Source organism: Solea solea, chromosome 16 (genome assembly GCF_958295425.1).
Source record: "Solea solea chromosome 16, fSolSol10.1, whole genome shotgun sequence".
In the NCBI taxonomy this organism is placed as follows: domain Eukaryota; kingdom Metazoa; phylum Chordata; class Actinopteri; order Pleuronectiformes; family Soleidae; genus Solea; species Solea solea.
The window spans coordinates 13,579,370-13,604,352 of NC_081149.1; the positions used below are offsets into that span (position 1 = coordinate 13,579,370).

Here is a 24,983-nt window from a genome sequence, read left to right on the forward strand (position 1 = left end):
AAAAGATGAACGAGGTCATACAACCCCTGATCTTTACCAGGGGGATCATAAAGAGTAGGCAGAGTATTGATCGTCTGCTCTTCCTATAGCAAAGAGAAATATTGCTACAATAGACTAGTGCACTACCGTAAGCAGAAACTGTACAGAAAAATGTATATAATGTAGCATCAATATATATAACATTCGCAGTGTTCAGTCTGTGCCCGTGTGTGTCAAGTATTTTCCCTCCTAGGTGTGTGGGCAGGTTACCGTGTCTTACCAGCGCTCAGCCAGTTGGAATTGGAGGTGAGGTTTGGGTAGTTTGAGCTGCTGTTCCTTTACAACATATGTCAGCACCTGTCTATCAGAGTAGTGTCTGTACGGTTGGTTTCCCAGCTCAAAAAGCTCCCACATAGTCACCCCGAGTGACCTGCAGCAAGAAAAAGAAATCATTAAGTGTGCTCACCACTCATATCTCTCTGTCCACGGCCTTGTTCCACACAAGGTGTTCATTCCATAGCACTTGTTAGATCACAGGCATAAATTCACATTACACATCTACATTAAAGCCTTTCTATTACTTGATAAATGTAACCCTGAGTCTTTCTTAAACATACAGTATATAGAGAGGGTATAAGAATATGCAATATAGAGTGTCTTATATCCTTTTTCTCCAGCACAAACTAGGCAATCTGATGACAAAAAAGAATACATTTTCACCAACTATAACACACCTGAGCAAAAAGTAGTAAAAATGTTTAAAATCGGATTCAATTTGTGAAATACATCACAGTTCAAAGTTCATTCGGCTCGTTTTTATGAACAAAAAAAAAGAAAATAAGTCCATTTTGTGACTTCTGCACAATTATTGCTACTTTATATCACTACTAAAAATGTGATATAAAAGGTATCATGACTTTGATTCAACAACACATAAGAAGACGATAAAAAAAAAAGAAAATAAAATCTTTAAAGCCTGAATATGTGACCTATAAACACACACCCCCAGGATGTCCATATAAGGAGTTGCATATTATTCCCACTCATACTAAGGGTTAATGTTGGTATATTTCCTGTGTGACACTTGGACTATCTCACCATATGTTGCTGCTCTTGGTTTGGTCAACAACCAGCAGGTTTCCGTGGACTTCGTCGATGAGCTCCGGTGCAATCCAGCGTAGGGCCACCCAAATCTGGTCTTGTGTGACATAGTAGTCTTCCTACAGACCAAAAACGAGAGTACTGATGAGGTCATAAAGTCAATTTAGACGTTATCAAGACATGATTAAAAAAAAAAGTCGGTCTGACCTTGTATCGGCTGTGAGAAAGGCCATAGTCTCCGATCTTAACCGACATTTCTGAGGTTAGCAGGCAGTTTCGCAAAGCCAGGTCACTGTCAGCAGGAAAGTAACACAGAGGTTAACTTTTTCTAAACCAATGCATGATTTGTGCATAAAGAACTTTACACCATATTGGCTAAAGGAAGCCAGGTTTTCATTCATTTGTTTTTTTAAACACAGTCTTCCTGCCGTGTTGCCATATTTTGTTCAGTAAATCGCAGAATTGTAGTAATTCGAACACAGCAATTTGAGTGTACAATGGAGTGTGGTATTGAATGTGTCCATACAGTGTTTTGACATTACTGACGTTATAAATACAGATGAACTCAAGTCACGTTGTCTTTCATCTCTCTTACTCCACAAACCTGTCAGGGACTTGTTGCTATGGCAGCCACCACACGGCTGAGAGAGAAAGAGGGGGGGAGAGAGAGAGAGAGCGAGAGGGGCTCACCCCCGGCAACAAAATCACTGATGCTGGAGTTTGTGATAATCACTCAGGCAGCACCAGGATGTTGTTACAGGGAGAGACCAGCAGGGGGCAGACAGACCATTCAGGTGCAGTCTTAGCTTACAGGGCACTGACATGACTCAGAGTGATGAAGTTAAATAAAGCTGGAGCGACCGATTGCTGTACCTGTGTGTAAAGTTGTGTTTGTGGAGGTGCAGAAGCCCTGAGGCAACGTCACAAGCCATTCGCTGGAGGATCAACGGGTCTGGACTCTCAGAATCAGCTATCCTGCAACTGCGGAGGTAAGTCTTCAGATCACCCTGAGAGGTGGCAATGAATACAAAAAAAAAATGAATACAGCAAACAAACACTACGCTAAAAGAAGAAAGTAGTGTGCTATATTTCTGTTATAATGAGACATTGTCTCTCACCAAAGGGCAAAACTCCATGACCAGAAGATAAGGAGTAACCTCCGAGCACTGTGCCAGACACTGCAGGAGGGCAGGGTGCTGGAGTGTCCTGGAACGGGACACAGGATTTCAGTACGTATGAATGCACCATTGCTGTAAATATTACAAATAATCAGACTGAAGATTTAGAGTATTTGACTCCTTGACTTCAGGGGCTGTGGTGTGTGCCCACAGCGAACTGACCGGTACGGCTGGACCTCCTCCAAGAACTGCATCTGGTCCTGGACACTGGCACTGGCCTTCAGCTCCTTCACCACAACCTGGGTGATGCTGAGACCTGCGTTGACCTCGCCCAGCAAGACCTAGTAAGTATACATAGGGGGAAAAATGGTATTAAAGCAAACTTTGTACCAAATATGGACGTTTCCAGAAGCTCCGTGCGGAAAGAAAAAAAGGGAAAATCAAAACGGACAATGAAACGAGTCGCCTGAGCATTGTAGCAGCGCGTACTGTACAGTTAATGGTAAAGAATCTACTGTGACTGTGAATTTCAACTCCTCTCCCATGGAATCAACACCCTGAAACAAGTGCCAAAGACTTAGCCTCGCTGGAATGAGATCATCATCATCACATTACCCTCGCATTCCACACAGAGCAGAAAGAACATCAGAGTACGTTTAGCACAGTTAGGACAGATGCAGCTGAGGCAAATGCAAGCAGCGATGAGGAGTACAAATGTTTCAGATGTTGTGTGTAAGGAAAGAAAAAAAACAAAAACTGCATCGCTTACTTTTCCAAACCAACCATGTCCAATTTCCTTTAGGTAGAGAAGACTATGGCGGCCAAGGTCTGATGATTTTAGCAGCTGGACTGGAGGGAAACAGAAAGAAAGACATCAGGTCACTTTTTAGACAGGAAAGAAAAAAAGACTTGTTGGATAAAACTGGCATTTCTAAAATAAATGTTTTAAGATAGTGAGGACAGACAAAAAAAACCCCTCCTGCTTAAAAAAAATCTCAATCGAGATCTCAAGCTGCTGCACACATTTCACTACAAACACAACACTCGTCTGCAAATCGTTCCAAGTTGTGCAAAAATGTAAATACCTCCATGAATCCTCATCTTTCAAGAATGGAGCCGACGACGACGATGATGATGATGATGATGATGATGATGATGATGGTGGAGGAGCAGCGGAGCGGCCAGCCACTCTGAGCGCCGTGACAAGGACCGAGAGTCCCAGTCCCAGGCAGGGGTATAGTACTGCTCCAGAGTGTGAGAACCAAGAGCCCATGGCCCCGGCCCCAACCCCGGGCGTCTTAGCCTCATTGTGTGTGTGTATGGGAGAGGCACGGCAGGATTTAACCCCAAGCCCTCACACAGCTGAACAAGCTCGCAGTGCTGCAACTCCCCGACTACACCAAGCTCATCTTCCAGCTGGGACACACAAACACACATAGTGTCCTCGTCTCCAGCTCTCCAGCTGTCAGGCAAACACCGAAATCCTTGGCTCCAATACGGACCATATTGAAATCTACAGTAAAGGCGGCGAGCTGGGAGCTTCATCGCTGCTTCGGGGTCGGTGGACCAGATCTGCCGATGAGCGATGTTCTGGCCCGAGCACATGAGGTTGTACTGGTCATGCATCACACCTGATGTGACCGCCACGCATGTCGGTGGTGTGCTGTTTGACACGCCAGCTCTGCGCGCAGCTTCAAGACACCCAGCAGTGACATAAGGCCTACATAATGATCCCCTGTCACCCAGGACAGCAACATTCCTCAGCCAAACAAGACACAAACACTGCTCTGTCAGTCACAGAAAAAGACCTCTGTCATAAACACTCACCACCCCTATCTGAAGCCACCCCTCCCCACTCTCAGGCCCTGGTGCATGCCACCACCCTTCCCCTCGCTGTCCACCCTCTGTCACAGACCCCTCACTGTATTCTGCCCATAATGTCAGTCCTCCACTGGTGCGTTCCTCGGACGGTTCAGCCTGGCCTTATGCTCACCCACTGACCAGCCGGGCCTAAATCAGGGCCATTGTTGTGCTCACACACTCACTCTATGTCCCCTGGTACCAGTGCACCAAGCACTTACACACACACACTATACAGACACACACAAGGTCCATTCTCCACTGGAAACGATGGGCAGAGGTCGTTGTGAGATAACAGATCCCTTTTTTTTTTTGTTGCAGTTCAACCCACGAACCTCACCCCCCCCTCTCCCTACTGAAGAGGCAGAGAGAAAGAAATTAAGACGTGGTATTATCCCACATGTGGAATGCGTGAGTGTGCATTCCCGTCCTACTCGTTGCATTCCCAGAGAAGGTGGAAGAGTCCAGCGGGCTGCAGGGTCTGGAGACCCAAAAAAGAGTTTCTGATACACAGAATCCCTTTTTTTTACGCACTCTCTTTGACGCGTCTCGCTTCTGTGGATTGTTTCAAAAGCTTTGCGTAACCTCCTGAATAAAAGATTAACAGTAACGAGTGAAAAAACAGGGCTGTCGGGTCCCTGATTTGTAGGAGACACTCTTCACGGTTAGACAATCAGCCACACAACTCTCCAACACGCGATTAATAGGTTCATTCTGTAACGTATATTAGTGTGGGTGTGTGTGCGGGGGGGTCGGTGACTTAGTCTAAGTCTTATACTGTGTAATACATTTGTAAGACATGCATATAATTGCACATATAAGTGTGCAGCAGTTAACACAAAATGACTTGTTTTAATGTCATTACATAAGAGAGGAAGAATGACTAATAGACCGTTTCTCACTCGGACTTTTTTCACCCTCTCACGTCTTTTCACCATGTATCCGTTCTCTCACCCTGCAACACCTGGACCAATCGAACAGTGGTATCTATGGAGGACAGAGGGGAGGCTCCCGATTGGCTGTGAGCCTGAGGCTGCCTCGTCCAATCATAATTGGAAGTCACATCCTGGGAGGCTGAGCCCCAGTTCACCTCCCTTCTGGCTGAGCAGAATGCAGCACAGACAACCAGTGAGTCATGCAGGGAGAGGCACTTTGAGTATCTGGTAACTAAGATACACACACACACACACACACACACACACACGGCCTATATGAACACTCACATTATATCAGACAGATTAAAGAAGAATCTGAAGCACAAAACAAGCTGTGATGTTGCCAGGAAGAATTATGGAATAAAGGACGTGTCTGTTACTTCGTTATGTAAGCATCGTGTAAAACAGGAACACGTGTATATTGTATGGCGTTTAATTAAAGAGCACACACAGCCTCAAACATAATGTATGAACAGTAGGCGAAGGTCAGATTCCTTCCACGCTAATGCAGGCCATAGTTTTAGATACAATGTAAATGCAACACAGCATTGCTGTAGGTCAATTTCAACGTGCATTGCACAATGGACAGATGTCTGAGAATGAAAGAAGACGTACGAAACAAGAGAAGGGATGAAAAATGTCGTCTTGTTCCCCTGGTTTACATTTACTTGGTTCTATGCTGCTTCATGTTGGTGTGCTAAAACTTAAAGCTGCATAACAATGTACGCATGACCTGAAAACATCAAGCAATACTATCAGACCTGTCTGAGGGAGCTTTTGTGAGTATACAGTGGCAGTCAGAGATGTATATTAACGGAGTAGAACTACTTCACTACTGTACTAAATGCTGTATCTGTACTTGACTGGAGTATTTGTTTTTTTCCTCCTTCCACTTGTACTTCACCACACCTTCGAATATGAAGAAACATATCAAGGTAACTGAATAACTACATTACACAATACTACTTTTACTTTCAGTACTTGAATTGTACATATTGTACAAAATATGTTGAATACATTAGTACTTCCACTTTAGTACTTCCACTTAAGTGTGGTGCTTAAAGAACACTTTTTTGGATGGAGTTTATCCCGCTAAAGAACCAAGTTTTTTTCCCGTTTACGGCTGTCTTGCCTTGTTAGCACAATGTTGCCTCCATCTGTCTAAATGTTTTGACTGTAAAAGGTGTTTGTTTATAGTTCACTCCTGTCTGTCTGCCTGTCTGTCTGTCTGTCTGTCTGTCTGTCTGTCTGTCTGTTTGCGTTTCCGCAACTTGTCAATATGACCAACAGAGGCCGACAGAGGCTTGCTGCGTGAATGGGGTGAAGTCTGCCATCTCTGATTGCCTTGGATTTAAAATGTAAATGATTAAAAAAAATATATATATATTAATATTAAAAAAGTGTTTTGTGTTGATGAAATTGATGTGTGATTTCTTACTGGATCTGGCAGGCTGCTTGGAGACGGGGAGCGAGACCTCAGTGAGGGGAAGGATGTAGACCTCGGGGCCGTTCTGGGAGGAGGGCGAGGCCAGTTCTGCACGGTACTCTTCTCCCTCTGTGTTTTCAAACTCCTGGTGCAAAGAGACAGGCTGGGATTAGTCATCCACCCTCGTCCATCCGACCACTGACACAGCGGGAGACAATGGTTCAGCTGTGCACTGAGGCACGCCCACCCAGCCGCGTGTAGGATATATCATATAAATCATGAGCACTGTGGGGTGAATTGTGTGCGTGTCCCAAAACGCCTGCTGTATGGGGGAACACATTAATGTATAGAGCTATTCAAACTTTGTAAAACAAAGAAAGCCCTTCTTCCTCTCATGTTGCCTTTTCTTTCCTCCTCATGTACACACACACACACACTAAGGCTCTTATTGTGAAAAGTGAATGCTGAAGGAAGAATAAAAGAGCGCAATGTTAAGCAACAGGATTTTGTTTATGAGTGCAAAAAGTTACAAGTCCATTTGGCCAGATCGTACACACACACACACACTGTTACCACTTAATATGACTTTAATGCAGCACTTATATGACAATACTATTCAATACTATTGGTGATCTGTGTTTTTCACCCATGACTTGCATATTTTCAGGAACACCTTAGAGGAAACATCAGCCTCCTGATTATTTTGAGCCACATGATTTGAACTGCTGTGTGTCAGTGTGATGCACTGGCACATTCTTAGCATGTGTTTTTCCACCTTCCAGGTTTTTATGTAGAGAGGAAAAAAAAAAAAAAAAAAAGATTATTTGCTCAATAATTTCCCCAACAGCCTGGACTGTGATCGATAATGAATGTGACTTTGTAAACACAGAGCTTTCTCCTGAGTGTGGAGGACTTCAGTCTTCTACTGTGCACAGTGGAGATAATCTGTGCAGTTTAAAGGTTAAATGTGTGCACTTTAAATAAGAGAGAAAAGACTGTACCTCCACCACCAAAGTCACCAAAGATGCAGAATGAAAGTGGTGAAAACGGCGACTCCATCTTCCCATCCTCCCTCTTCTCCATATGCCCCATTGTTTGCTCTGCCCACTTCTTCCCCACGCTCCCCCTTTTAACTCTCTGTTCTACCGCAGTGTCCTTGCTCTCTAATTGTTGTTGTGAGTCCCTTTATTGCCCGTCTTTCTAAAGCCCCATAAAGTAAGTACAGTTTAAAGAGTGCTGATCATAAATCAAACGATGGGCCATGTTGTGTGCTGTAGGCCAACTTAAATTTGACGGATTATAAGAAAGACACGGGTACAGTATGTGGTCCCACATGTACATAGCTACGCAAAAAAAGGATATGTCCCAAATCACTCTGCGTGTCGTGTATGTAAATATTTTATGAGTCAAATTGAGGAGTGGAACATACTGTACGCATCCAAAGGAATCGGTAAACAAACAGTAAAGGTCGTACCTTGATGCTTTACCCTTGTTTTTTTTATGAGCCTTAACTTCTTTGTTCAGCAGTTGCAGTTTGCTGAGTGTAACTTCATTTCCTGGAGCATTACTTTGCTACAGTCGCTGTCACTGTGAGTGTGGTTGAACACCTTGAATTCAAGTTACTGAGGCTTCTCAACAAACTCTAAATTCTTCCTGTGGGAAATATCTGCAGAAAGCCTGGAATTTAAGCTTATTTGTCTGCTCCTTTAACTTTTGGGTCAGGACTATGAAACTGGCAGCCAACGCTTACATATAGAGTCTTGTACTTTATGGGAAATCTCTTGAACCAAGAATGTTGTCCTGACTATGTCCTTTGACACGGAAAGCAACATCCCACAATAATTCAAATCATCGTCGTTGGCAGCTTAGCCACGGCCGTGGCTATGTTGTGAAACCAGACGAGGAGCTAGCGTGCTCTGTTCGCAGGCACGGAGCCATCCGCCCATCCATCCTTTCCCCCGAGCTAATGAACTGCTCCCAAAAAAAGCCTATCTCCCAGATGCAGCAACCACAGAGCGAGAGAAAAGAAAACATGGAATGAAAACAGGAGGAAATGAGAATGGAGAAGAGCAAAACACTGGCTTTCCAGGCTGGATTAATAAGAACGATTTGAATGGATTTGCAAGTGTGTATAAATATCTTTCTCTCTCACTCCCTCCCTCTCTCTCTCTCGTGTGGTCTTGTATTTGTGGCTTTGTGAGCGCCAAAAAAAAAAATCATATAAACCATACAGTGTGAGGACATTTTGGCTGGTCCTCACATCTTTAAAGGCCTTTTTGGGGGTGAAGACCTGGGTTTGGTTTAGGGTTAGGCGCTTAGTTGTCATGGTTAAGGTTAGGGTAAGGGGCAAGGGAATGCATTATGTCTATGAGTGTCCTCACTAAGGCATAAAAACATGTTCGTGTGTGTGCTCTTTAGGACCTTTTCTGGCATAAACACAGTACCTTGCCAGGACCAGTGGAGACCAAAACCTGGTTCTAATGAGGCAGAAGCTCATTCCTGAGGAACTGGTAAAGTTTAGTGCTAGGATTTGAGTTGTGGTTAGGTTAAGGTCATACTGGTTACGGTTAAGGTTAAGGGAAGGGACGATCAGTGCAGAGTCCTTAAAAGAATAGCTGCACAAACCTGTGTTTGTGTGTGTGTGTGTGTGTGTGTATTTACATGTGTCCAGTGTGTATACATAGGAATGTGTGTGTGTGTGTGCGTTTCTCATTCATGGGAACCATCTGCCACTCTCCTCAGAGCGATGTGTGAAAGCAGGCACCTGGCTGTGAGTCAGCGTTGCATAGCTCCCTGGAGAGCTTTCAGTTTAGAAAGCACTTAATATCCAGCCTCACACACTACACGCTCCAGTAAGAGCACTGTGATGGAGAGGAATAATGAAGCTTTTTTTTTTTTTTCTCGGACGGCGCAGCAGTGCGGTTCTGCAGTCCCACATGAACGCACACCTTACACAGAGAGAGAGAGAGAGAGAGCAGATTATGAGTGATGAGCCGCTGCCACAGAGTCAGACAAACGATGGAACCCGTTTATCCATCCTGTGGTGATTTAAAAACTCCTATGCGTGATGATAATGTTTGGTGCTCGGTTGCTGTCGATGTTATTATTCTGCCGGATGCTGCATCTGTGATGCCTCTGTTATGCAGTGCTGTCAGACCTGTGTGAGGGAGCGTTTGTGTGTATGGCAGTGCCGGGGTGGGCGGGGACAAGAAGCATTTTGGTGCAAATTGGTGCTGAACAACTGTGTGTTTTTTTTTTTTTTTTAGCATTTCAATTCACTTCTGAAGAGTTTCATGGTCACACTAAAATAAAATGAATCCCTTCCTGTGTGCAGTGCGGGAATGTCACAATGTGACACGCGACCTAAACACCATTATGCTGAAAAACACAGAGAGGGTAGTGTGGAGTCTGAAAGGGCTTAATCAGCACTATGTGAACTCACCTGACAGTGGTTTGAATGGAATTGACATTTGTTTGTATACTGGAAAGTTTTCCATCCGTCCATCCATCTTCTACCACTTTATGCCCCACCTTTCGCTCTATGTCAGCTGACCCCGCCCCCTGCGACCCTCATGTGGAGGATAAATCTTTAGAAGATGAATAAATAAATGTATGTTGTTCAAAAAGCAGAGGACGGTGCTGGATAGAGAATGAGAGTAGACCGAGAGTAGAATTATTTCTGGTTTCGGTAAGTGGTGAGAACCAGGTGTGCGCTCCAGTGTTCATAGTGAACAGTGAGAACAGCCTGTGGTAGGTAGATGCTGCAGGGATAACAGGGTGACTAATGAGCACAACATAGAGGAGGCATTGCTATTTATTTTTTTAATTTATTTTTTCCCCTCTGTGCATGTGCGTGTGTCTGAGCTTTGTCTGTCACTTTTGGATCATTATGTAAAGGTGTAAATTAATAACCTACAAGAACAGTGTGGAGTCTAAGTCTGTGTCTGCTTTCCTGCACAAGGGCTGAACACGTCTTTGTTTTCAAAATCGGAATTGAAATTTGAACACGTTGCAATTTGCAAATATTCGACAGGTCGCCAAAGGGCCACGTAGCAAAGAACCACCATTCACTCTCACATTCACACCTACGGTCAATCTGGAGTGTCCAATTTGCCTAATCCCCCAATCTGCATGTTTTTGAACAGTGGGAGGAAGCCGTTTCAGTTTCAGTCAAACTGCCAGACGATCAGCATAAGTGATGTTAACAGAAGGCTTCTGTTCATTTGGGGCTGCAATTTATCAGTCCTCCCTGCATCATTAAAATGCATGAGCAAAATGGAAATGAGTTCTGAAGCTCGTGCCGTCATATGAGCAGCTTTGCTTGTGGGGAAACGAGGGTCAGCGAGTACAGCAGCTCTGGAGCTTGTCCGTCCTCTGACCCGATGCCCTTTGTCGCTCTCTGTTTGCCCTCATCAGACGCTCACTGCGACACTGGTGTTTGACGCAGAATGACGAGTTACGCAGGCAGCTGCAGGCCCCGGACTGGTCGAGGTATTGGATTTCATCGCTTGCATACAATGAGGCAACAGTTCTGACAAAATACTGCAATAATGTCTAGCTGTTCATATATGAGAGTTGGGCAGTGTCTTTATTTTACAATCTGGATGAGTAAAATCTACATAAACACAGTGTTTTCTCTTACAGAGTTTAATTCATTTAATTAGGAGTTGGACTTAGAATTTAATTCAAACTTTTGCTCACTTTAGCTTCTCAAATTCAAGGATTTCACTTTTTTTAAGTGCTTCATTGTATTCTGACATTTCATAGAAAAATATAAGACAAATATGTTTTTATATAGCAAAATGGAGGACAGAAATATACCCTTTCTTTTGTTTCATTTAATTTTCTTTTTCTTTCCCTTTAAACTTGGCCCACTTTGTTTTAGCTCTGAAACAGCAGAACATTTTTGGGCAAGAAATTAGTAATTAGTAATAATAATAATAACTCCTTCAGTTTCAATACTTTGTGCAATCAGACCCTAATTAATAAGTTAGTAAATAATTTTAATCAAATAACCGAAAAGGCCGACCCTGTCAGAACACAGCCCTTTCTACATGGAGTTTGCATGTTCTTCCTGTGTGTGTGTGTGTGTGTGCTGGGTTCTCTGGTTTCCTCCCACAGTCTAAAGACATGCAGATTTTGGGATTAGGTAAATTGGACATTGGACAGTGTGAGAGTGAAAGCTTGTTTGTCTCCGTGTGGCTCTGCGATGGACTGTACCCCGCCTATCGCCCCGTGTCCGCTGAGATTGACCCTCGTGTGGAGGATAAACCGTTAGAAGATGAATGGATGGGTAGACTGAAAAGGCCTGTGTTGACGTCCCCTGTGAACATACAGTGTCCGGTCGTTTTTGTTCCCTCCGCCCCTGCCAGCAGGGGTCAGCCCTGAGCTCACCTTGAAGCCGACGTCTCCCTTCTTGCAGCAGAGACAGGCCAGCATGAGGAAGACAAAGGTGAAGAGGCCAGAGAAGGAGACGGCAACCACAGCCAGGGATGAAGGCCATGACAGCTCGCTCAGCGGAGCCCCATCTGCAACAACAGAGGATAACAGCACTGACTTACTGTACAGTTATGAACTATACAGTGAACTACAGGAAATTAAAAAAACAAAGTAGAGACAGAGTTGTTTTGTAAACAAACGGGTGACATGTGTCCTTTTTTTTTTTATTGGCAGCTTCATGAAAGACACATGAGAGTCATTATTAGTATTCTCCTGTGTTCCTGAACTTTGGAGGCTTTTAAGAATGAAACCGAACAAGTACAACATGTGGATAGAGACTCGATCAAGCAACAGCAGACCATGTATTTCCATATAAACGGACACGATGGATGAAAATGCGCGGCGTGTGGATCCACAGTAGAATCGGCCGTTCAAGTTCAAGTCCAAACACAAGAACACAAACACTGAATCAAAGTGAACTGCTTTCGAGAAGAATGCACTCAGCGCTGTTAAAACGTGGCAGACAAAGAGGAATAGTTGTGCACTGCATTTTGAAAAAGGTCAAATTCATCCACAGTGTTTTCGGCGCTCCGTGTGGGCCTGACCGGCAGACTGAACGAGTGCATAATCGTGATGGTGGTGAATAATTATTCCTCCTTCGTGCGAGCTTTTGCACAATTAGACATTGTTTTCCTGTGCATATGTGGAGCACACGTGTCGGTTTGTCTTTCAGCATGAAAAGAGCGGAGGACAGGCCAAAGCACCAGATGTCACAGTTTGGTCTGAATTCTTTGGTTGATTTTAAACCTTCCTGTAAACGCAGATGAACGACAGAGAGAAGCAGAGGAAAGGGAACTTCCAGCACTTTCATCTTTTTACTATGTTATTATTCTGAGCAATCGTCATTGTAGCACAACACAATAGAAACAAAACATTTAAAAGTTTCAAAAATAAATAAATAAATCAAAAAAAATAAGGTAAAACTCCCCCTTTATTCATTTTAGATTTTTGATAGCGTCAAATCATGATTTGAAATCTGTGATGACTTTTCCTGGTTTGGATGTATGTATGATATTATAAATGAAACATTATATATATATATGTATATATAGATTAAGAAAATACATGGAATCGACAAAATTCTATTTTAAAAAGTCACTCAATAGGACTACTTTAATCTTAAGCCTAATTAGTTGTGTTATAGCGAAATTTCAGCCACATTTATAGGCAATTTTGTTGTTCCTAACACACGTAAAACATTATTCATTTAACAGTAAAAAGCTAAAGATCTGAATTATCTGAAAGGAGAGGTAAAGACTGCATTTTAAGCATGTAATAAAATCATAAACTGTACATATTTCTGTGCATGTGTGTATTTGCAGACTATAATGTAATTTATTGTATCTCGTCTATCGGGATATCACCTAAAAATATTGAGATGTAGACTTTTAAAATGTACATTACCAGGATTGCAGTGGCCTTCACCTCTTCGCTATGCACTCATACCTTTTAAAGTAAATGATGCAGGCAAATGGCATCAATCCAGCACGGCCCTGCTCTCCACCTCTGTCATTGTGAGAACAATACAAGTATGCTAACGTGGGACACACTGACTGTGAGGAGTGTTGGGTCTGTGATGACGGTGTGAGCACTTTTCCAGCTCACTGACTGAGACCTAGAAGTCCTGACTCATTTGACTGTGGAAGAACACACTGTTCCAGACCTGGCGGCTCCCGCGCCCCAAACACCACCGCTCCAACCAAAGCTTGACCCCAAGGTCACGACCACAAAGCCTACGCTAACGCCTGCACACACATGAGTGGATGATGGAATAAGACAGGCACAATATGTCCAGGTTCCTGAAGCCTGGTTTGAGAATTACAGTGTGACATGTTGTCGGATGAGGTTAGAGTCAGGCCAGTACTAGTTATGGTTAAGGTTAGAGTAAATCTCCAGGAAATGAATGTAAATTTAATGCGATGTCCTCTAAAGTCATGACAATCAGACCGTGTGTCTCTGTGTACATGTCTTAAATAGGCTGTGTGGACCATCTTTTTGAGGACCTTTTGATCATGTGAGGACATTTTGGCTGGTTTAGGGGTTAGGGTTAGGTTAAAGGTTAGGGTTAGGCATTTAGTTGTGATGGTTAGGGTTGGGGGAGTGTCCACACGAAGAATGCAAAACCACGATGTGTATATGTGTGTGTGTGTGTGTGTGTGTGTTAACTTGTATTTGCTACCTATTTAGGACATTTTCTGACCAGTAGTCCAAAACCTGGTCCTAATTAATGGTTAGGCTTTGGCATTAACTGGTTATGATTAAGGTTAATACTTGAATTGGCTGTGAATGGTAGTCAAAGGAAGGGAGTGTTAGCTGTATGAACCGTAGTGTGTTACCAAGGCAACAACCTGGCCTGGCCAACACATATTAGTTGATTGGCTTTTAGAAATAACCCCCCCCCTTCTTTTCCCACTCTTGGAGGAAACACATTTGCTGATGCCTCATTTGCTGGGACTAACTCCCTGTATTTGATTGTACAACTACACAATGACAGCTTTTGGTAGTGTGTGTGTGTGTGTGTGTGTGATAGTGTGTGTGTATGTGAAGTGTAAAAAAAAAAGAAAACAAAAAAAGGAGATTACCCAGCTAAAACAAGCTGTGCCCTTTCTGAATATCCACAGCTTTTATTCACTCCCATGTGGTATTCTGGTCAAGCAGCCAAGAATTAAAACCAACAGATATACAGCATGCAGCTACATTTCCATGACACTATCTTTAAAAGTGTAAATTCAACGACTTGGCATTTGCTATTTCATAATAAGTGAAATAACCACACACCAAACCTATAGCTCTGCACCAATGCACAGATGGACGAGGAGGGAGAGGGAGAAGAAAAGGCTGAACACTGTGCAGATGGTCCTAGGAACGCTGATGACAAACACTTAATCAGATGGCACGGTGACTCAGAGCTCGCTAAAGGACACACCATAAAACACGCATGCAGATGTTAGTTGTTCTGAAGCCAAATATTAAGTGAACTGTCGTGTTGTGCAGGACCCTGGGGCCGATCACTGGGTCTGGTTTCTGTCTCAGTGTCCTATCAAACACGCTTGAACGAATGAATACAAAAAAATACAAAAAACATACCCTTTCTTCAGCTTCAGCAAAGAAGAAGTACATTTTGATGTTGAGTGCACTTCCTCCTGTTGGCCACAGTCATGGAAATCCCTTAAAATTGTGTTTTATAGTTCTGAAGAAAGCACATTTAATTGTGAGAGAGAAGGCTTTTGTCCTTGAACTATTCCCCTGAAAACATTATTGTGAGGACAGGTGCATCTGAACTCTTGGTGACAATGAGATCGTTTGTCCGAAGACCGAAACCTGTCATCCATAGGTTAGTAAATGGTTCAGTGGTAGAGCACGTTGTCTCGCAACCAGAAAGTCAGGGGTGCTGTGTTTTTTTTGTCTGTGGAGCCTTCATTTTAACTCTATTTGTTCACGTATTCTGAAAGCTTCCAGTGCAGGAAATAGTGCAAGAGGGGTTAACTGTAGGACAGGAGGGTGAATGTGTCCGCAGCCTCTTTCACCCTCACCATATTTCATATTTGTTGTTGGCTGAAACTCTCAACCGTGTGCTGCTCTCTAGTGGATCTATCGTGTGGCACAGTATGTGTGCAGAGACGACTGTATCTCGCTGTAAAACTATACACGTGTAGGTTCTCACACAAATGACACCCATTATTGTGGTAATTACAGCCTCATTTCTTTGCATAGTGTCGTTTTAATAAAGTTTGAGAAGCCATCGTTCATTACCTGAAAGTCCAATGCAGTCATCCAGAGCAATTTTAAAATATCCCACTCCCCCTGAGAGAGAAGTGACCTGGGGGGGTCCTCCATAAATATTTAAGAAGCACACATTATTTCACCAGCTGCATGGCAGAATGAGAATAAAGCACTTAAAGCCGGGCTCATACCTGCTTTATTAAAAATACTGGAGGAAGATGAGCCGTGTCCTGACAGACAGGAGAGGAGAGCGATGGAGTCGCCCTGCAACCTCCACAACTCAGCCTGACAATCAGAAGGAAGCAGTGAGCCGAAAAAGAAAAAGAAAAGGGAGGGAGGGAGGGAGGGAAGGAAAATCTCCTGGTGGAAGAAGGGAGAATGAACAAGGAGGCCACAGCTACTGCTATTTCTGCTCCTGGTCTCTCTCTTCTGTCTCTAACTCACCTCTCCTCTGTCCCCCTTTTTCCCTTTCACCCCAACCGGTCGAGGCAGACGGCTGGAGGACGAGATTTCTTCCTGATGCTATAGTGTTTCTCTGCTCTCTATAATGTGGTCTATGTACAGAGCCTTTAGATAATGTATGTTGTGATTTAGCACTATGCAAATGATGACTATAACTATGATTTGATACAGCGGGGAAAGCTAAGGTATGCTCCGTTCACTCGTGTGTGTGTGTGTGTGTGTTCAAGCATGTGAAAACAAAATGAGAATGTGTGGTGTGTTAAGCACAGCCGCTGAGCTTTTCATGGGAGACCATAAATAAAGCATGCATCACTGAGGCACAGTCCTCTGTTGCTGTGCAGCTGCAGTTGAAACAGCAGCATTTCAGATCTACTGTCGCCCGTGTTTAACTGAAGAGCACAGATGGGCCAAAGAGAGAGAATCAGAACAAGATAAATAAGAAAAGATTCAGAACAGAGAACAGACCCTACACTACAAATTCTCCCGCACGTGTATGAAGGCCAGGGCTGAGCCATGTGCTCATATTCACACACTAACACCAGTACGTGCACCCACACAGAAAGCCAAGGTGGCGCACTTGGCTGCATAGGATAAATTAGGAGTTTCCTTGGTAACGGGGAACAGAGGGCTGTTGTTTCTGCTCCTGATAGCAGCAACCCCTCGACAAAGTGAACAAGAACAAGCGCTAACACTCCACAGAGCAGAATTAAACGTCTCTCCGCCTTTTCAGAAGATGCTGTGTCGTCGTTGTCGTCCCCAAACACCCCCCCCCGCCCCCACGGCGTCGCCCTTCAGCCTCTGTCCCTCTCGCGGGTATGGTTGCCATGCATGCACAATTGCACAGCCGCACAAGTTTTTGTTTAGGACTGAGGGGCCAAGTGGTGACAGTGCTGCAGGGTGGGCACGGTGCCAAACTACACACCACTGCAATCAAATTGTTCCAAGAAAGAGTGAGGAGGAGACAAAAGGCACAGCGTGAGATACAGTTTCAACCCCTTTTCCAAAAGAATGGATGCCCTCGCAGGGACGTGGAACAATGGAGTGGAAAGGAAGTGCAGACATTCCCATTTTCCCATTTTTTGTAAAATAGTGGCAGAGAACGTGAAAACAATTATGACTGTGGGAGGTTTCTGTTTCTGTTGCTTTGCTTTGTCCTCCACACACACACGAGGGTCACGGCGTGATAATATATGCACCACAAATTACAAAGTCATTGGAGAAGAAAGAATTTGAAACATTCCCTTTTGTTTCTATTAAGCAACTAAATTGACGGACGTTTGACATGGTAATTATCACCGTTCCAACTTCTTAGTCGTAATAGTTAAATATAAAAATATGGGACGAGGGTTGAGGACGGAAGAAAGGACACACACACACACACACACACACACACACACACACACACACACACAGACAGACAGAAAGAGAGACAGCAGCAGGAGCAGAAAAGAGTCCCCAGATCTCCGTGAGCATCGGTTTACATTTAGGACAGCGCTACAGGGGCAAACAAGCTCCTCCATCTGCCCTGTTAGGGCTGTACCAAGTGGTTTCCAACCACAACACATGCACTCTCTTTACACAAATATAAACACAAACATTATGGGATGCTTTGGACAGGACAGAAGAGGAGAATGCCTTTTAATGGTCAGTAGCAGATGAATGACAAAGCTTTGGGTCGGAATATGCAGCTTTCAGCAAAACTAAAATAACATCAAAAACATTTGGCTTGCACCCAAACAAGTTGAGTTTGGGGTAATTGAAAGAGAGCTGCCAAGCTGCACATAAGCCTGGTCGAGGGCTGTGCAGTTAATTGAAACTTAACTACAAAAACAAAATAATGGAAACTAATCGATTATCACAAAATGACATCATTTTATTGGGAAAACAGCGCCTTTTAACGTTGTAACGGTGTCAGAAATAGAACCCAGGGTGATGCCCGCAGCGATATACAATAATTTATAGTTATTTGAAGGTAAATTCAAAAGGTTCACATTTAAAGCCACTTTTCTTTAGCCCCTAGGAGCCCTAGCCTCATGTTCTTCTTTCTCCCTTTAGGTGTCACCACAGCGGATCATCTGCCTCCATCTTGTCCTGTCCGTTGTGTCGTTCCTAGCCCGGTGACGTATTGATTATCCTCTGCTTTTGTGCGTGTGTGTATATTAAATGCAAAATTCTTTTTTTTCACGTTCAACAGCCACTGGGAGTCGGCTGCAGTCAGCTGTGCTCTGACAGCCTGGCTTCCCAAGAGAAAAAACATCCAACAGCAGCAGCAGGAGCAATCCTCTGTTACAGGCTGCACGACGAGTGGGGAGATCAGGATTTAGGACAGGAGGTGAGAAAGAAATTATTTTAGAGAAATAAGGCAAAAGGGAAAGTTTGTGAGGTGAGAAAACAATAAAAATAGGCGGGTGCAGAGAGTGTATGTCAGTCCGAGGGAAGGGCCGACAGCAGACGGAAGAGCCCGACATGACTAATGGCAGGGAACAGTCGGTATCATCCACAAAAAGTGACATCCTTAGTCACGCTCTTTGTGAATGAGTGCAGATCGCTCAGGCTCCCTTGAGATCCATGATCACTGTCATTTACTGGGAGTGAGAGGCCCGCAAGGACCGGCCATGGATCAGCATTACAGACCGGTCATGTCCGCCCCCCCCCCCCCCCCCCCCCGCCCCTGACAGCCAGGGCCAAGGACACTCTGGTGGAAACAAAGGTCCTGAATATCAATGCGGTGACAGACAGATGTTTCCAGTGCATGTGAAGGTGGTGACTGTGGCATTAATAATGACATTAATAATTGATCTAGCGGAGACACTGTGAAGATAAATGTAATACACAGATCACTGCGAAGGAGGAGGAGGAGGAGGCCTGTGATTTTGCTCGGATTTTGCAGTCACATTCACTGTGCCATAATATTACCACATAGCACAATCAACATATTAATTATTGACAAATAGAACAACAGCTTTTAGCAATTAGCTATACTGCAGTTGCAGCTAATTGCTCGAAATTGTGATTTTGATTTGGAAATTACAAACTGCTCAGTCCTAATTACCGCTGCACAAAAAAAGAGCCTGAGCCACTGCTCAGCGCAAACGCAGCAAAAAAGGAAAAAGAAAAGAAAAGAAGAGCTGTTCATTGTTTATCACGTTGGCAAACAGACAGTTAATGAATGAATGGAATGGAAAGATGTTTATCCTCCCGAGTCAAATGGAGCAGGAAGCTCCGCCGAGGACTCGACAGTCCTCTTTGCAACAGGAAGAAACACAGTTGTGTAAATTTTGACAAGGAGCAGAAATAGCTGTCCTGTGAGTCAGAGACAGGCCAGTCGCTTTTTTTGTGAACCGCATGTTGAAGAGCTCATCCTCGTGCTCGAACCGAGAGATATGGATCTTCGAGGATTAGTAGAGATATTTGGTCAAACTTTATCAAGAGATAATCACTTGGCAAATCACTTAACTCACAGCCCTAACCTATACAAAAGTCTCTGTTGACTATAATAACATTTAACCACTCCTCTGTAGTTTGGGCCAGCATCTTATTAGTTGACTATTTCTGATTAGTCACTATCCTATAACTGACTGCCCACAGAATATGAATAGTGATGTAACACTTAGACTATCTCATTAAAATGAAGTTGAGAACACTAGATATAAAAAAGTGTCAACTGATTATCTGTCTACATGATGATGAATAGCTGTTAATTACTAGAAGAGAAAGGCAAAATAAAGTGATACCAGATTTTCTTGAAGGAATACTTCACCGATTAGCATGTAGCTTTGTATTACTAGAATAGAGGTAGTACTTTTGACAAAGTGTGCTTCCTAACCTCAGTTTCCCCTGAGTTGAGAAATATCTTCATTCTTTTCTTTGTTACGTGCCCACCAGTAACATTTGGTCCTGTTAGCGTAACTGTTAGCAAAGATGGCCGACACTGTTTACATTCTGGGAATGAGGTCCCGTCGTCCTACAAGTGGGTCTAAAAAGTGCGGTTTATGCTATTTTATATATTTTTACCCACATTAACCCAATTACAAGCAATTAAAAGCAGCATGTCATGGGACCTTTGAGCAACTTTGTTCTTGTTGTTGAAAACTGCAGGCTGTTCCTTGAGGTTACAACTGTTTTGTTTGTATTTTTCATTATTTTTGTATCGTCTACAGTACGACTAGAACACAGTCAAGGACGTTCTTGTCCGCGTGTGCAGGACTCTGGCTGATGAACACAAATTAGACGCATGTGCAAACCACGTGTGGACATACTACACAAATATGTGCCTGAGATGACATTTCATTTCAGCCCAAGTCTTACGATCCCAGACAAAGGCTGTGTGTGTGCGCATGTGTATGTGCGAAAAATACCTGAGCAAAACAAGTTAGCGTTAGTTATGTGGGCAATTATTGTAACCCCCATTTTTCCCTGTTCACAAAATGCCATTGTTAAGCACCTCCTTACACAGATGCACTGAATTCTTACACACATTTTTAACCCAAATGTCTCCCTTGTCTTTTAATTATCATTATAAAATGTTGCTAAGAGCAGTCCACTACCCTTCAACCTTGCTTCCCAACTAGCAAATATCTTTGGTACCACTGAGCGCCATTGTTTTTTGTTAAATGGCTCTCGGTGTGCTCTCGCATTCACAGCAAAATTCAACCAGAAATCAGAGGCAAATTAAATACTGCATGAACCCCTCTCTAAAAAACAAACCGTGGACTGGATTGCACACACACACACACACACACACAAGTCGGCAACGTGTTTGACAGCAATAAACCCACAACCCCCACATTATCACACAGCGCGCGCAGACAGAGGAGACGAAGATGCTTCCCCATGACTGCTTAAATCCATTTCATTCTCCCCCCCCCCCCAGAGGCAGACTTATGTAACTTTAAAGTGCCTGGTGTTACACAGGAGGAGATAAATAATCAAACAGTAGTGACCCAGTCAGTAGGAGGAGCTCTGAGAGCAAGATTTACTCTCAGAGCATCGCTATCCCTTTGACTTTTGCCTGCAGTGTTTTGTCCGTGTTCACTTGCAAGCGTTCTTGCATGATTTAAAAACACGTCTGTCTTCATCAATAGACTAACGCGCGCTGGCTACCGCCGCCACCTGCAGGAATCAGCACAAACTGCTAAGAGGTGTCAGTGTTTGCCGTCTCTGTGATGTTATTCATGTCAGTCTGTCTCATATCAATTGTGTACATGGAGGTTTTTTAAAGCGCTTCCCTTTACACTTTGACATCTGCTCCCTCTCCTGACGGGGAGAGCTCTCCATGGTGCTGAAGCAGAAGTCGCCCAGGTGCTAGCTGCAGTCAGTCATTGGTGCAGAGCCACGACGACACACACACACACACACACACACATGCGCTGGCAGCACCGCTCCCCTTTGGACGATGTGTAGTCGGGAAACCTGCAATCCAGGCCTGCTGACGCCGGCTTACATAATGCCATGCAAAGTGATGTTTTTTTTTTCCCTCTGCCTGACTTTGTGTTTGTGCATGTGTGGCTGTTTGAGTCAGTGTTCGGAGAGGTGGAGCACACCATGTTCTCGCATAGCTCGCGGTAAAGCGGAGGAAGTGCAGGTGTAGAGTTTGGTTTCAGGTGTGAAACGTTTCAAAATCTGAACGTGAAAGACCGGACACAGGGCCGCGTCGTTAAAAATAGGTTTCGGTAAATCCAAAAATCAGCTGTGTTCAACCTCTCGTCTTTTGTCACATCGCTAAATGTCTTGCTGTCTCACCACATTTTGAGTCTTGTGACATATAATCATCATCGAACAGTTAAAATGATGTATGTTATTAATCTACGCCTTCACTTCAAGGACCACATATTCAGCTGGTACAGCGAACTGTTTATCCGAGAGCATTGCCCTCCCCCTTTAAGGGACTCCAGCATTCTCTGTCCCCAGCACTGGCCGTGAGAATGATTGGTTCCTCTTCACACGCCCCCCTCCATCGCCTAGGCAACATTGATTCTCAGTCCAATTACTGCAAAGGAACAGGATCACAATGTGATGCTGCCCTTATGAGAATTTTAGATCATCATAGGGACAGGGGAGTGACCGACCAGACCACATCAGGTAAAACCCCCCTCCCCGTATAAACAAAGCAATCCTGGTGCACATGCTGCTCAGAAGTGTTCCCGAGACTCTGGGTCCCTAAGAAATAGAACATGAGCATTTTCACTGGACATTCCTGAGGGGAACATTTCCAAAACCGTTGAGCTCTGCTAAGACGAAAACACAGAGACAATTAAATTAGGGATATTCCCCAAAAGAGGCACAGTTAGCGAGGGTTTTCACCATAATTCAGCAGGGAAACAATTATCTTGCCTCCGATTAAAAGATCTCTGGTGTATATGTTTGTATCACGTTTCACCGCACACTGTACCAGAAAGGGCCAACTCAGCACACACCACACCGAGAACTGCTCTCGCAACTGTTTTTCCAAATGTCTAAACCCCAAAACACGTCTGTTTCTCTTCGCAGTAGCTCCTAAAAGAGAGCCGCATGGTACATGTTAAAGCAGCGAAGTCCACGTTATTGCACATCACCAGTGACAGTGAGACATGTGTGCTGTTTGTGGACTAATACTAACACACATCTCAGAAAGGTTATGTGAGATTGAAATCATCAGTTGTGGGTGCTTTACAGATGTAAATGAGGAGGAATCAACGTACAGAGCGAGGAGTGACAGGAATGAAGCCACGGGATCAGCCATCAGTGAGTGTGTGGTCCTGGGAGGACAGATAGAGCCTGCACCTTGAGAGCCACTTGACTCACTGTCATTTGTATGCACAGCACAGTTTGGGTACTCTATCCATCCTGTTTACACTGTGCACGCCGTTATCCCCCCCCCCCCCCCCCTTGCTCTTATCAAGCCCTCACACAGACGACAGTCCTGCACAGCCATGACTCCTCGCTCAGTGGTCCCGTAAGCACTGCAGCAGCACCTGGCTTCTCCTTTGCCAAAGAACCCCCCCCCCCCCCCCCCCCCCCCCCAGCACACAGGATGATTTAACACTGCGGGTCCAAACGGACAACAAATACTGCAACCCCACACAGCAACAGCAGCAGCAGCAGCAGCAGCAGATCCCAACACCTCACACATACAAGTGGTGCACGCATGCACACACTCGGCTGCAGTGATGTGCATGCAGGACTATGCAGACCCACTGCAGTCACAACCTTTAACCCTCTTGTCACCAGACTGTGACGAGGACTGAAAACTCATCCGCTCAGGTTTGACCTGACTGTGTGGCTGTGATGCTGATGATGATGATGGTCATGATGATGATGGTGATGCTTCTGCCAGTGACTCATAAGACATTACACCATCACACCACAGTATGGCCTTGCATCAAACACCAGATACAGAGGAGAGAGAGAGAGTGAGAGCGAGAACAAGAGAGGGACATTTTACAGTACACAAACATTACAAATCACAAGCAGGTCTCACGATAAAGATCCTTACCTGTATCAAAGTGAGAGCTGAAGGCAAAACTGGGGTTGAAAAACGCAGAAGACATGACAATCACATGTAGGGCAAAGAGCATCCTCGTTGCGGTGCAGAAGACAGCAAAAGCCTTAACACACACACACACACACACACACATAGAGAGAGAGATACAGATTTAGATTGAGGTGCATTTAAGATTAAATTAACCTGCGGTGCACCAGAAACGCGCAGCATTTTATTCCCACACACCTCACACACACGGTGAGAGAGAGAGAGAGAGCCTCCACCTTCAGCTCGAACAGATCTGTGAGCAGATGTTGACAGCGGTCGTTTCCATCTCACCACATCTGTAAAGGTTCGATCACCCGGTGAAGAAGCCTTTTTTTGGGGAGAGAAAAAAAAAGAGGAAAATCCCCATTTATTATAAATGTCCCCTTTTTTCCCCGGAATAAGCCAGTGCTCCGACGAACAGGCAGCGCGCAGAGAGGAATAAACAACACATGAACAAATAAATAAATAAATAACTAAAAAAAAGGTGCGTCGCTCAACGATGCACGTTTTTGCCTTTCAGCTGTGGGAAAGACAGCGCGACATTTAGCACACGCGTAAAGCGCGATTCATTATAGCACGGCTTCCGTGTCTTACCTTTCAAAGTAAACACACACCTCCACAAGAAGCCCTTTTATTTCTTTTTATTTTGAAATGTGGTTTTCCGTTTCGCGCCGCATTTTCTCTGGTAAATGTCTGCAGCACTTTCTCGTGGACGGTTGCGATTAAAAGGCAGTGAGCGTGAGCTCGTGCACGCGCTCTATCGTGCATTTTATTTATTTATTTATTTAAATATGCTAGTATGTTTAATATGTCCCATCATACGTCCAATAAGGACGCAGAGGAGGCTGTAGACAAACACACTGTGTGTGTGTGTGCATGAATTCAAGTAAACGCAAGTATAGTGCAGAGTTTTAAGTGACTGCGGCCACTAGTGGACAGTTAGGGAAAGGCAGAGTGCTGAGGTCGTGGCCTATTGTCCCTCTAATTTCTACAATTTCCCTCTAAATCCTTTCAGCTGCAATGTGACACTTTATATACAACCTGACCAAGAAAGCAGCACAACAACACAAAAACACACACACACACACAACCAATTAATTAAACACAGCATCCAATCAATAAAATACATAATCAGAGACAAAAACCAGTTATGACACAGGTACAGTTTCTAAAATGAGATCAGTTCTGACGATTTCAGATCCGTCTATAAGTTATTCCACGTTTTAAATACAAATTCTAACGACTGCCATGATCGAGTCAATCAGCTCCACGTCTCTCTCTCTCTGCGTTATTTCTAGAGCACATTTAGGGTTGACCAAAGTGCTTTACAGAGTTAAAGGCACAGCAACAAGGTATAAAACATACAAGTA

At 44.1% G+C, this 24,983-nt stretch overlaps 1 protein-coding gene across 2 annotated transcripts in view; it reads right to left on the bottom strand.

The window, feature by feature from the left end:
• The window catches only part of LOC131476140 (serine/threonine-protein kinase LMTK1-like), a 30,550-nt gene extending 6,403 nt beyond the window's left edge, over positions 1-24,147 (bottom strand). The window contains exons 1-11 of one of the 2 annotated variants that reach the window (XM_058654662.1): positions 23,812-24,147; positions 23,578-23,689; positions 11,814-11,947; positions 6,432-6,564; positions 2,968-3,047; positions 2,421-2,539; positions 2,199-2,286; positions 1,954-2,087; positions 1,288-1,372; positions 1,078-1,199; positions 260-409 (exon numbers count right to left, since the gene is read on the bottom strand). In XM_058654662.1, the coding sequence (XP_058510645.1) occupies positions 260-409; positions 1,078-1,199; positions 1,288-1,372; positions 1,954-2,087; positions 2,199-2,286; positions 2,421-2,539; positions 2,968-3,047; positions 6,432-6,564; positions 11,814-11,947; positions 23,578-23,659 (1,127 nt within the window). In that variant the 5' untranslated portion in view covers positions 23,660-23,689; positions 23,812-24,147. Of the gene's footprint in view, positions 1-259; positions 410-1,077; positions 1,200-1,287; positions 1,373-1,953; positions 2,088-2,198; positions 2,287-2,420; positions 2,540-2,967; positions 3,048-3,283; positions 5,611-6,431; positions 6,565-11,813; positions 11,948-23,577; positions 23,690-23,811 lie in introns of those variants that run through there. The other variant, XM_058654663.1, reaches the window with a different exon arrangement.
• Positions 24,148-24,983: the final 836 nt, after the last annotated feature.